This window comes from Calonectris borealis, chromosome 6 (assembly GCF_964195595.1).
Source record: "Calonectris borealis chromosome 6, bCalBor7.hap1.2, whole genome shotgun sequence".
NCBI lineage: Eukaryota > Metazoa > Chordata > Aves > Procellariiformes > Procellariidae > Calonectris > Calonectris borealis.
Genome location: NC_134317.1, coordinates 10,782,688 through 10,795,846, shown reverse-complemented (window position 1 = coordinate 10,795,846; position 13,159 = coordinate 10,782,688). Strand labels below are relative to the sequence as shown.

General features: G+C 59.5%; 1 protein-coding gene across 1 annotated transcript; it reads left to right on the top strand.

Annotated features, from left to right (window-relative positions):
• Positions 1-5,536: 5,536 nt before the first annotated feature.
• On the top strand, positions 5,537-11,405 carry EN1 (engrailed homeobox 1). The gene is made up of 2 exons (XM_075153919.1): positions 5,537-7,885; positions 10,526-11,405. The coding sequence occupies exons 1-2, from the start codon at positions 7,186-7,188 to the stop codon at positions 10,840-10,842; spliced, it is 1,017 nt and encodes a 338-aa protein (XP_075010020.1). The 5' UTR covers positions 5,537-7,185; the 3' UTR covers positions 10,843-11,405.
• Positions 11,406-13,159: the final 1,754 nt, after the last annotated feature.

The following is a 13,159-nucleotide window of genomic DNA, read 5'->3' as shown; positions in this document are numbered from 1 at the left end:
CTGCACAAGTCGTTGCTGGAGAGCCCCAGCCATCCCGTAAGGCAGGCACCTTCAGCGGGCTGTGAAAGGCGTGCACCTGAGAGACGGGGAGAGGACCCCGGGGAGCATCCTTCCCTGCAAAGAGTTGAGCAAACTTCCCACGGCGACCGTCCCTCGGCTCCCGGGCGGGGGACGGGCGCGGAGTTTGCAGGAGGAGCCCCTCAGGGCGGTCCTCGGACTGATTGGGAACCCGGGGACGGGGTGGGGGGGTCGTGCCCGCGTGCACCCTCTAAGAGCTACACCTATTTGCACACGCGTGTGTGCAAGGGAATATTCCCCTACACGCCCGCTGCACCCACGTTCAGACACACAAATGCACACGCAAACCCTCGCACGCAAATACGAGCATAGAAGCGCTGCACGCGTGGGTTGGGAGTCACGGCGGGTCTGCGTGGAGCTGGACGCACACCCTCCCTGCACCTACACCCACGGCAGAGCAGCGGGTGTGCGGCGTGGGCGGCGGTCCCGCGTGTGCCCCTTTGTCAGCGAAAAATCCAGAAGCCGGGGAAGGGAATCTTTGCTGCCACGAAGAACCCTGCACCCACTTGAGGTGGGAAAAGCCTCGGGGGGCCGTTCCCAACGCTGAGCCCCGGCACCCTGCCCGGGCGGGAAGTCCCCCCTCCCGCCCTCCGGAGCCCCGCGGAGCGGCCCCGGCCCCGGGCCCGCCGCCACCCCGCGGGGCCGGGCGGCGAAAGTATCCCCGACTCTTCCTTGGGCTGCACGGCTCCCCGAGCAGAGACAGAAGCAGGGTGAGGCATAGGTAGGGAGAGCCGGAGGAAATTGAAAACATATTTATAAATGTAAATGGGTTCGAGCCAGCCCGACACCGGGTGAGGGGGGAAATGAGGCGCCCAGCCCTGTGGAGCAGAGATGGGTGCGGACCCAAGCCCTGCCACAAAACTTTCAGCCCTTGTTCGTAACGTATTTAGCGAGGGGAGAGGAGTATCTGCCCCGAAGTGGGGTAAAGCAGCGCTCGGAAACATCCACTGTAACTTAAACCAGATTGTCAGGGAGGCAGACGGGGCTGGAGAAAGCCGTTTGGACTGCTCGCCTGTCGAGAGGATGTCGCTGCCCTTCTCGGATGTATTCCTCCCCCGGCCGGCTAGCGAGAAACATCTCCGGGAGCCGGGACGTTTTAAGGCAGCCGATCCAGGTGACTTGTGCTGCTCGCAGCGAGGTAGGGTGGGCTGCAGATGTGGGTGGGAGGCGGGAGGGGGCTTGGGAAGCAGATGGGAAGGGGTTTGCAGCCAGGCTACTGGAAAGCAGCGAGCTCTTCTCTCTCCTTTTTTCTCTCCTTTCTTTCCTTCTCTCTCTTTTCTCTTTCTTTTCTTTTTTCTTTTCTTTTCTTTTCTCTTTTCTTTTCTTTTCTTTTCTTTTCTTTTCTTTTCTTTTCTTTTCTTTTCTCTTTTCTTTTCTTTTCTTTTCTTTTCTTTTCTTTTCTTTTCTTTTCTTTTCTCTTCTTTTCTCTTCTTTTCTCTTCTTTTCTTTCTCTTCTTTTCTTTTGGTTTTTTTTTCTTTTCTCTTTTCTTTTCTCTTTTCTCTTTTCTCTCCTCTCTTTTCTCTTTTCTTTTCTTTTCACTTTTCTTTCTTCTTTTCTTTTCTTTTCTTTTCTTTTCTTTTCTTTTCTTTTCTTTTCTTTTCTTTTCTTTTCTTTTCTTTTCTTTTCTTTTCTTTTCTTCTTTTCCTCTTTACTTTTCTTCTCTTTACTTTTCTTTTCTTTTTTCTTTTGCTTTATTTTCTCCTTTCTTTTCCCTTTACTTTTCTTTTCTTTTCCTTTCTTTTCTTTTTCTCCTGCTTCTTTTCTCTTTTTCTTTCTCATTTTTATTTTCCTGTTTTCTATGCTTCTTCTCTTTCCCCCCCTACTTTTTCTGGTTTTCTGTCCTTTTTCTTTTTTCCCTTCTTTTTTCTTTTCCTTTTCCTTTTTTATTTTCCCCTTTTTCCTTTATCTTTTTCCTTTTCTTTCCTTTTCCTTTTTCATTTTTCTTTTCCTTTTTCTCTTTCTTTTTATTTCTTTTTTTCCTTTTCTTTCTCTCTTTCTTCTTCTTTTTGCTTTCTTTCTTTTTTTTTCCTCCTTGTAGGAAAATAAACAAACCAATAATACCGCTAAGAAGAAGAAAGACAGTTTTCTTTCCCCTACTCAGAAACTTCTGCGGAGTGTTTTCGTCTCCGTCCCCCTTGGGAGGAGGGGACAGACAGTGAAATAAATAAAATTAAATCTTTCCCTTTCCCTGAAGTTCCCTGTGACTTGAAAGCCAGGCTGCATTGCTGGGGTGGGGGTGGTCCTGGATGGTAATTGATTCATAACTGTACACCAGGACACCGGGACACAACATCCCCGGCGCCCCGGGAACTTCTCGGGGGAGCGGGGCGGCAGCGGCGGCCGCCGGGGCCGGGGTGCGGGGCTGCCGCTCCGGCCGGCCGCGCCGGGGTCTGCCCGCAGCCCGGCCCTCCTCTTCAGTGAAAACCAGCCCTTCCTCCCTCCCTGCTCCCCGCGCTTGTAGCGGGAGAGATTTTGAATCCCAGAGATATAAACCTGTGCCCCGAAAAAAGTTTCGAGCGGGGCTGCTTCCAATACCTATTTACCAACGAATTACACTGCTATTATTGCTTTCAATGAAGACTGAATCCCCAAGCGATAATTGAATTAGTCTATTGAAGAGACTGTCAGGTACAATGACGTGGTATATCCCGCGCATTTCCCAGGGTCTATAGGCTTTGGGGACCCGGAATGTATAGTCTGACCTTACAGCTCATAATAATAATGCTGCACTTGTAGCAGAAATCTATTCGCATTCACTTTTAACAAAACCTCTGGTCAGCCAGTCCCTGTAGGAAGGATGAAATCTATTGTATTAGAACAACTCATTTATGTCCTTCAGCAAAGGCCCCAATGAGATCTGATCTAGACCTAGAAATAGGATTACCACAGCGTATATTAACCACGTTTCTATACTTCCTCCTTCCTATAAGGGCGCCGAGAAAAAAAAAATGCAAAGGAGTTTTGATCCGATTTTAATTTTATTTTTAATTTCAATTTTAAAACCTCCTCCCTTCGGTGGCCTTCCTCAAAAAGAAGAAAAAGAGAAGAAAAAGAAGAAGAAGAAAAAGAAAGTGAACACAACGAAATCGGAGAAATGATTTCTCCCGATTTCCGAAGAGGCTGCGGGCGCAGGCTGCTGTCGTGCGGCGGGAGCAATGCGGGCGCCCTCCCCGCAGCCCGACGGCGGGCACCGGGGGTCCCAGACCGGCTCGCCTGCCCCGCCGCCCCTCGGCTGCTCCCCGCCTCCCGGATTTCATTTTCTCGCTCCCCACGCCGGGATGGCTGACCGAAGCCCCAGCGCCGAAAGCCGGTGGGGACATCATCCCGCAAGAGACGGACGGCACCGGGGCGCTTCCGAGGGGCAGGGAGCGCCGCAGTCCGGCCCCGGCCAACGGAGCCCCTTCGGGGGGGCGCGGGGAGCCCCGGCCCCGCTGGACGCGCCGGCGGCTCCGCGGGACCGGCCCCCCCCGACGGCAACGGGCGCGGGGCTCGGCGGGGCCGGGCGGCCCCGACGGGCGCATCGAAACCCAGCGGCACCCAAAAGTTGCGGAGGGAACTTTTTCGAAGAAGGGTCTATTTTTTGGTTTTTTTTTTGTTTGGGTTTTTTTTTTTTTTTTAAGCCTCCGTCCTTAAGACACGGTGTAGACATATTACCCCGATTACTGTAACTATCTGCTAGCCGGAGAGTAATATTTATCTATTTAGATAGGAAGAGTCGCGGGGGAAAAAATATCCAGCCTGGAAATATACATCGCCTTTTCCTTTAACCCCTCCTCATTCATCCAGCCGATCCCCCACCCCCTCCGCACGCAAATCTACTCAATTTATAGAGAAGCCTTTAAAATCCAGAACAGTTTCTAGAAGAAGGGAGGACTCCGGATGAAATAATCCCCCCCCCTACACACACACGTACACACGCACATACACACACTTCGGCCCCCCCCGCGCCCAGGAAGGCAAATTAAATAGTTAAAGGCTTCGATTTCTCTCTCTCTCCCTTTTGTTACCCAATTTTGGAACATTTAAGGATGGGTGTGTGTATTGTATTCAATAACAAAAGCTATAGGGCCGCCAGGACATTTATCATCCTATTACTGTAACAAATCCGGGCTCCCAATACATGAAAGGTAAAATGAATTACCGACGTTAAGCCGTCAATAAAGTCATTTCTGTAAATGGTGTCTCCGAAGGACTGCAGCATTATTCAACTAGCTTTATCAGCAGCTGGGAAATTACGTGAAGAAGCTCGCAGCGTGTAATATGGCCCTGCTTACTTTGATTAAGCGTCTTGCCAGGGAATAGTGACAGTGCTTTTGACCAGGTTTTATTCGCCGTCCTGTGATGAACGCCAAGCTGATCAGGCGGAATGAAGAGTAATTAAAACCTATAAATTATCTTTTGCAGCCCTTCTCAAGGCGTCTCTTGCAGGAGAGATAAGGCAGCGAGCCCCCATTTACAGCTCTGAAAGGGACCGCGGCTCACAAAGGCTACGTGGCTAAATGGGATATTGATAGTGTCCTAATTAGAATTTAATTAAGTACCCACGCTCGCTTTTGGGATAAAGATTTCAATTTTGCTAACTTAAATATAAATAAACCCAATTTCGGTGCGAGTAAATGATATGATATTGTGAATGCAGGGGGGGTTTAACATTCATTTAATTGCGGATGAAGCTCTTGATTCCAGGGCTGATTGTGTTCTGCCAGCTATTATTTTAGGGGATTATTGTGTGGCTGGAGGTAACAATTCGGTAATGCTTCCCCGCTACGGAAAATAACTGAGCGTGCCCCGGAGGTGTGGGCACACACACGCCGCCCGGGCATCCGGGGAGCTGCTGCCGGACACCCAGAGGTGTTTCCTCCAATTCCCGGTGCCGATCGCCTCCCGAAAGCGGAGCCGCGGGCCCGGCCGCTTCCCCCGGGCGGCTCCGGAGGAGGGAAGCGGACCCAGCCGGCGCCGGCGGGGCGAGGCGGGGGAGCGCGGCCGCTGCCGGCACCGCGACTCAGCCCGCAAGGAAACGCCGAGACACAGACGCATACATATAGGTTGATTTTGAGCACGCACCCGTGCATATATAGGATATATAGGCGGCGGAACGTGACGCGGCCCGGAGAGGCGCGGAACAGCGCGGAGCGGTGCGCGGGGCCCCGCGGCCTCCCCGGCCCCGCAGCGGCCCGGCCGCCGCCCGGCCGGCCGCCGTTTTTTGGGGGGAAGATGGGGGTTTTCGGTTACTTCAGGAGGAGAAAACGCCGGGAATTGCCCCTTCCGCAGCCCCGGGAAGCGGCCGCGGGCCGGAGAGCGGCTCCAGCCCGGAGCAGGTGCCTGCGGCCGGCCGGGAAGCGGCCGCGGCTCCGGGCACCCAGCCCGCCGGGCCCCACGCGTCATGCAAAGCGTGAGGTGTCGTGGGACCTCCACCCCGCCGTGCCCCTTCGTGTGAGCAACGACACTTCCCTCCCCCGGAGCAGCTCGGCCCTCCGGGCAGGGCAGCACCCGGGGCCGCGGGGAGAAGGCGGCGGCAGAGCCTTCGGCGCTGGGCTGCGGCCCCCAGCAGTCCAAAAAAAATCAAGAGTGGGAGCAGAGATTTTAAATTCTTTTCTGTAAATTAATTTTTTAGAAAGCTGCAGCAGTCCTCAAAAAGTGCCTTTTTCTCCCCACCCTTTACAATCCTTAAATTTCCCTTCTGCCTCAACACACGTCCTGAGGTGCTCGCTCTCTGCCGGGAGAAAAAAAAAAACGGGGAAAAAAAAGCAACAAACTGAACACAAACAAACAAACATCAAAAAGCAGACGAGGAAACATGATACAAACTCAGCTGTGAGCTGGCGGCTGATCTGCTTCATATTCCGACACCCCCGCCCCCCCCCCCCCAATAAAGGAACAAACCAGCCGAGCGGCTGCAGCCGTAAGCCCAGCTCACCCCGGCAGTGGCTTCTGCCTTTATTATTATTTATTATTATTATTTTCATTTTTTATTCCTCCAAAAAAAGTTTCGATTCCGTGCAACCCCTACCCCGCTCGCCACCTCCCCTTGCTGCCTGACCCCTCCGTGGGAGAACAGAAAATAAAAAGAAAAAGAGGAAAAAGAGCACCCACAGATTTTTTTGAGGGGGGGGATTTATTATTGGAGGGGGCAATAGGAAAGCGGCCGATGGCCAAACCCCCGCCACCCGCGGCGGCCCGCGCAGGACACAGCGGGGACCCAGCGCGGATGGAAGAAGTTGTTCACAGGGCTGGGGGGGGGTGGACGCCGATACACGCGTGTAGGTGCGGGCGCGGCGGCCCCCGCCCCGTCGCGGCGCTCCCGCCGCCCGTCCCGTCCCGTCCCCACGCGGTATTTATGGCGGCGGCCCGTCGGGCGCCCATTGGGCGCGGCGTGGGGTGTCAGCGGCGGCGGCGGCGCGCCATTGGCCGCCCCCACGTGCGGGGCCGCCTCACGTGCTTCCGGTGCGAGTGAAAAAAGTGTGGCTGAGGGATTTTTTAGGGAGAGTTTGTTGCACGGACCGGAGCTGTCAGAGATTTGGCCTTTTTTTTTGGGGGGGGGGGGGAAGGGAGGAAAAAAAAAAGAATTTAAAAAAAATAATAATAATAAATTGGCCCGGGCGGCGTGCACCACCAGGCTGGCGGGGAAGGGCTCCGGCAGCCCGCGGCGTGGGCAGAGCGGAGCGTGACAGCGGGGCAGCGCGGAGCCGCCGCGGCGGCGGCGGCGGCGGCGGCGGGGAGATGGGCAGATTTTGACGGGCTTTTCGGGGGGCGGGTTTTTTGGGGGGGCCGCACACCTTTTTGGGTTTGGTGGTTTTTGGCTCTTTTTTTTTTTTTTTTTTTTGGTGGTGGAAATATAAGCTGATTGGGAGAAGGGGGAGAGAAGCCCTCGAGTGTCTCCCCGGTTTTGGATCCATCCGTGCGAGCGGGATAAAAAAAAAAAACCTCAGCTCCAGCCCAACAAGTGGATTTTATTCTTTTTTCTTTTTTTTTCTTTTTTTTTTTCCCTCTTTTTCAAATTTTTCCTCCCCCTTTTCCACCCCGCCACCCACCGGCAAAGTGGGGTGGGCGTAAAGCGGGTGGGTGGGGGGGAAAAGAGGCAGCGATCTCCGTGGCGGGGGCTGAGCATGGAAGAGCCGCCGGAGGGGCACGGCCACCGAGACGCGGCGCCCGGCCCGGCGAGCAGCGGCAGCGGCAGCGATGGCGAGAGCGTGCCCGTGTCCCCCAGCCCCGCGCCCGCCTCCCCCGCCGCGCCCTGCCCCCTGCCCCTGCCCCGCCGCCGCCACCCGCCGCCCCCGCCGCCACCCCCGCCGCCGCCGCCCCACCGCACCACCAACTTTTTCATCGACAACATCCTGAGGCCGGACTTCGGCTGCAAGAAGGAGCCGCCCGCGCCGGCCGGCGGCGGAGGAGGAGGAGGAGGAGGAGGAGGCAGCCGGGAGCGGGACGGAGACCGGGGGCAGAGCTCAGGTAGAGAAAACGTCAACCCGCTGCTGGCCCGGCCGCCCAACCCGCCCTCCCTCCTCTGCCCGGACTCGAACTGCCGTCCCGACGGCTCCGCGCCGCCGCCGCCGCCCGCAGCCGCCGCCGCCGCCGCCAAAGGCAGCCCCGCCGCGGCGGTAGCGGCGGCGGCGGCGTCGGGGGCGGCCAAGCCCCCCGCCGACGGGGGCGAGACTCACCCGGCGAAGTACGGGGAGCACGGCAGCCCCGCCATCCTCCTCATGGGCTCTAATAATGGAGGACCTGTTATAAAGCCCGACTCGCAACAGCCGCTGGTGTGGCCTGCCTGGGTCTACTGCACTAGGTATTCAGACAGACCGTCCTCGGGTAAGGAACCGCGGCGCATCTGGGAGCTGTTAAAATCGTGACAAGGTCGCCCCCCCCTCCTCTTCCCCTCTTGCCCCTTTGCTTTGGCTCCCGGCCTGCTGAGGACCTCGCGTGGGGAGGCGCGGGGGGGGGTCCTGGGTCACCCAGGGCGAGAGGAAACGCGTCCCCCCCACCCCCCTTCCTCCTCCGAGTCTCCCAAATTTGAATGTGACGCCGGGCCCCGATTCGGCCGCGTTTCGATGCGGAGAGCCGGCGGGGAGCGACCCCCTTCCCGTGCCCCCCGCCCGCCCCGCCTTGCCGCAGCCCCGGGTGTTCCGCAGCGCGGCGGCGTGGGGTGGGAGCGCTGCGAAAAAAGGCAGCGGATTCGGCTGCTACCTTGTTTTGGGGTCCCCCCCCTTATTTTATATTTTTTCCTGGGTCCTGGTGGCCTTTCGGGGGTGGCGGGGGGGAGACCTGAGCTGCATGTTGAGCGGCTGCTGGAGGTGCGTGGCGGGGGTGTTTTCTCGGAAAGGGAAGAAAAAGGGTTTTTTTAAGAAGGTGGCGGAGCGGCTGTTCATGGGGGCCTCTGCAGCGAGGCAGAGCCAGGCAGGCCCCTAGGCCGCGCAATGCCGCGGGAGCCGGTGCTCCCTGCCGACGTTTGGGGCCCGGCTCTCGGGTGGGTGACGTGCCTCTGCCCGGGGCCGCCCCGGTGGGAGCCGCCTGCTCGGCCCTCCCGGCCCCCGGCCCCCTTCTGCCGCCCCCTTTCATGCTGTTTACACTCCCCCGGGTGGCCCCGGCAGCCCCTTATTTTATCACCGTTAGTTTCTATTTTCAATTGTAATTTTTTTGAAAGAAGCGGAGGGCGAGGAGAAGGGGTTCCCCCCGTGATACCTCAGGCCAGCAGCCAGGGATCCGCCAGCGCGGGCCGGGGCCGGGGTGGGCTCCCTGTGCCAACCCAGGGGGCGCGGGCCCGGCTGCCCGGGGGCCGCTCCGGGACGCGGGGAAGGCGACGCTGCCCGGCCCCGGCCCCGCTCCGCGCTGCCCGGCCTGGCTGCTCCCCGCCGGCGGTCAATGCGGTTCTATCGGCCGAGCCATCTCCATCCCCCGTTATTGACACGTCCAGCGACTTGAAACTCAGAAAAGCCACTTTGATTGACTCGGGTGATTGATGGAGTGATAGAGCTGTCAGACGGCGCGGCCCTCGCTCCGGGCCGGCCCGGCCACGGGTGTTTCGCTACCGATTCCCAGGGCCGCCGTGCGCCAAGCATTTTGCACTTGCGCTTTTATTTCCTTTCCTCCCTTTTCTTCGGGCAGAGGATTATTCCTGCATGTCCTCCCCGAAGCTCCCTGCTCGCCCCAGCCCGGAAGGGAGAAGGGCGAGGGGAGGCTGGCTCGGCTCGGCCGCCCTCTTTGTTGTGCTCGGAGCTGCCCGCCGGCCCCGGCCGCTTCTCCTGGCTCCGGGGACGAGCGGGCTGCTGCGGACGGAGGCGCCGGCACCCTGCTGCAAGGTGCCGAGGCAAAGCGATTCACTCCCCGCACCCTCCGCCCCTCCGCCGGCCGAGCACAGGAGCATCCCGCCGGGCCCCGTCCCTCTCCCCGCCGGCAGACGCCGCCGAGCCGCGGGGAAACCCCCCGCTCTGGGGAAGGGCTGCGCCGGGAGCGGAGCTTTCGGCCTACTCGGCGGCCAGGAGGCCTCGCCGGCTCCAGCTGCGGCGGCTGCTGGCGGGGGGCTGCGGGCCTGGGGCCGCCCGCCGAGCCCGGCAGCTGTCGGGGGATTTTCGCAGATCCCTTTCTCCAGGGCTCCCTCCCCTCTCCGCTCACCCCGGGCCAGGCCGGGCCGGGCCGGGCCGGCATGCAGAGGACGGTGGGCAGCCCCCGGACCGGGCGCTGCCCCCGGGATGCGCCCCGGGGCCGGGCTGCTTCCCCGGCGAGCTCTGTGGCACTTCACCTGGCCCCATCCCGGCCTCGGGCTGGTGCGGCGGGGGTCACCGCTTTCGGCTGGGGGTCAGGGAAGGAGCTGCAGGCAGGGCCGGGGGTCCCCGGCAAGGATCGGCCTCCGGAGAGCCCGGACGACCCGGGCGGCGGCGGGAAAAGGGCCCCCCGTGGCTGGGCCGGCCTTGCGGAGGAGCTGTTGCCCCCCAAACCGAGAGCGGGGCGGCCCCCGGCCAGGCTGCTGCTCCCGGCGGCTCCCGGTGCCGGGCCGCGGGGACCCTCGCCCCCCGCGTTGCCCAGCGGAGCCGCTGCCCGGCCGGCGGGCCCTGGCCCCGGGCCGTGCAGAGGGAGCGTGGCTCGTCCCGGCGGGGCGAGCGGAGCGGCGCCCCGACGTGTGCCGGGGCGGGGGGCGAGCGGGGCGCCGCTCCCCTCGGCGGGGCCGGGGCGGTGGGGCCGCGGCGGCGGGGGATGCGCGGGCGGCGCGGCGCGCTCGGTCCCGGCCTCCCCTCTCCTTCCCCATCCTTCCCTCCGCCGTGCCGTGCCGGGGCGGCGGGGCCGGGTTTGGGGGTGGGGGGAACGGACACACACGGGACCGGCAGAAATTCGCCCGTCGGCCATTTTTCCGGCGGCCGGCGGGGCGGGGGCGGCGGTCGGTCGGTCGGTCGGTTTGTCGGTCGGTCGGTCGGCGGCGCGGCCCTGCCCAGCGGCGTGTGTGTGCCCTGCCCGCAGGCCCCCGCACCAGGAAGCTGAAGAAGAAGAAGACGGAGAAGGAGGACAAGCGGCCGCGGACGGCGTTCACGGCCGAGCAGCTGCAACGGCTGAAGGCGGAGTTCCAGGCGAACCGGTACATCACGGAGCAGCGGCGGCAGAGCCTGGCCCAGGAGCTCAGCCTCAACGAGTCCCAGATCAAGATCTGGTTCCAGAACAAACGAGCCAAGATCAAGAAGGCGACGGGCATCAAGAACGGGCTGGCGCTGCACCTCATGGCCCAGGGACTGTACAACCACTCCACCACCACCGTGCAGGACAAAGAGGAGAGCGAGTGAGGCGGCGCGGCCCCCCCAGCCCTGCGCCGCGGCGCCGGCCCGCCGGCCGGGAGGCGGACAGGTGCTATTTAAAAGCAGATCTATTGTCTATCCATAGTATAAGGACTCCGATTACGAAAAAAAAAGTAAATATGAACACTTACAAAAAAAAAAATTATCTCTATATAGCCAAACAGCATATGACCTTGTATATATTTAATTTCAGGTAAGAAATATGTGTAGCGATCTCTATTTGCTGGACAGTTTCTCTCTCCCCTTCTCTCTCTCTTTTCCCCTCTCTTTTGTTCGTTTGTTCGTTTTGTTTGCTTTACTTCTTTTTTTTCTCGATGTCCGTTGCTCTTGTTTTACAGTAAATGTCCGACTTTCCTGATCTTTCGTTTCATCTTATTTTTTTGGTGTGTGAATTTCTGTCTCTTTTTTTTTTCCCGAGGAAAAAAAAATAATTCTGATCCACAGACTGCGAGACTGAACCCGCCGCTACAAGCCAAAGATTTTATTATGTTCAGAAATCTGTAGTCTGAAATAAAGTGTAGACTGTGTTCAGGATCCAGGCTGTCTGTAATTCTTTATTTTAGTGTATGGATGTTTTTGTGTGTGTGTGTGTGTATACATATACACACAAACATACACACAAATATAAAAAATAAATATATATATACATACACAATACGCTGCGTATATAGTGCCATTTCGGTGGCGTATTTAGATTTTGTTTTCGATGGATCAGTGCAGCAATTTTTAAACTGCTTGTCCCCTGTTTAAAACCCTGTCCGAGACCTTCTTTTTTTTTTCTTTTTTATTTTTCTTTTTCTACCCTCTTAAAAAAAAAATTCTCTTTGGCTGTTGCGGTCGTGCCTCGCCTCCCGCATCTCCCTTTTTAACAAGAAATAAAAACCACCTCGTAATAATGGTAATAATATATCATCAGCTCCTGCAGGAAAAAATGCCTGAAACCGTCTGAACGTTTAGAGCTCCGGGATGTGTTGAAAAGCCTGACAGCTCCTTGCCTCGCTCCGAGAGGATCTGCTCCCATACCGAGTGTCCAGCCAGGAGCTCTCCCCGGGCAGGGCAGAGCCGCGGCGAGGAGAGGACCGGAGCGATCGCCGCTCGGCACCGGGCACTGCGCCGCCGCTCCCCGGGAGCGCTCCCTGCTCCCTGCCGCTGCCTCCGCTCCCCCTTTCAGGGCTCGGGCTCGCGTTGGCCCGTGTGCGTGGGAAGCGCGGGGTCGTGGAGGGCCGGCGGCACGGTGGGACTCCCAGCCTGCCGCCCCCGCTCCGCTTTTCCACCCGCCCCGGTTAAATTCGGCTGCGCCCCTTCCCGGGGGCGGCTCTCTTCGCCGCCGGACCGGGGGCACCGACGGGCCGGGGCCGGGCCGTGCCCGTGGCTTTGTCCTCGGGCCGTCGAAGGCCGCCGCGCCCGGGCCTGGCGCCCACGCGGGCCTTGCGTGGGGCCCCGCGGAGCCGCGGGCGGGCGCTGGAGGTCCGCTCCCCGCGGCCTCTGCAGATTCCGGGCGCCGGAGCGGGTGGAGAGCCGCCGGGCCCTCCGACGGGGCTGTCTGTCGGCTTTTCCTCTCCTTTCTCTTTCTTTCTGCTCCTTTGAATCCCTCCCCGAGGCCCGCAGCCGGCGGGGCGGAGGGGAGAAGAGGGCAGAGCTGGAGCCGGGGGGGAGACCCGAGCCACGGGAGCCCCTCTCCTGCACCCCGCCCCCCCCTCCCCCGGAGGACGGGGCAACGCCTAGGCCATTCCCCGGGGGAGCGGGGCCGGGGCGCGGAGGTGGACGAGCAGCAAGGAGCACCCAGCCGGCGCAGCCTGCAGCTCGTGTCAAGTCTGCAGCTTTCCCCCCGTCGCCCCGTCGGAGGTATTAGGGGGTTTTCGTCTACACGAGGAGAAGGGGAGCAGAGAGGCAGCGGGAGACGGCCTCTGCCATTTTTGTTTGCTTTTTAACTATTCCTGCTTAGCGCTCCAGTTAGCTGTCACCGACCGGGGATGGAGGCGCGGGCCGGGGCTGCCCTGCCCGGCGAGAGCCCCCTGCCCTCCTCACCCACTGCCGGTGGGGCAGGACCCTCCTCCGCCCCACCCCACCCCAGCGCATCCCACCCCATCCCCGCCCAGCCCAGCCCTCCTCTGCCCGCCGAGGGCTCTGCTCCTCTCTGCAGGCCGAGGAGCCGGGAATACTCGGAGGGCTTAAATAAATGTTGTACAGCGCCATCTAAAGTTCTGCATTTCTTTCTCCCTCTCCTCTTTTCGATGGGATTGAAACATGAACTTCAATCTTCCGCACCGAGGAAAAGAAACCGTCCTTCAAATTGCGAGCCGCA

Bases quoted from the DNA above. Each gene is read 5' to 3' on its own strand.
- EN1 (XM_075153919.1), top strand. From the start codon at position 7,186: ATGGAAGAGCCGCCGGAGGGGCACGGCCACCGAGACGCGGCGCCCGGC. The intron at 7,886-10,525 runs GTAAGGAACCGC...CCCTGCCCGCAG, and splicing joins TTCAGACAGACCGTCCTCGG to GCCCCCGCACCAGGAAGCTG.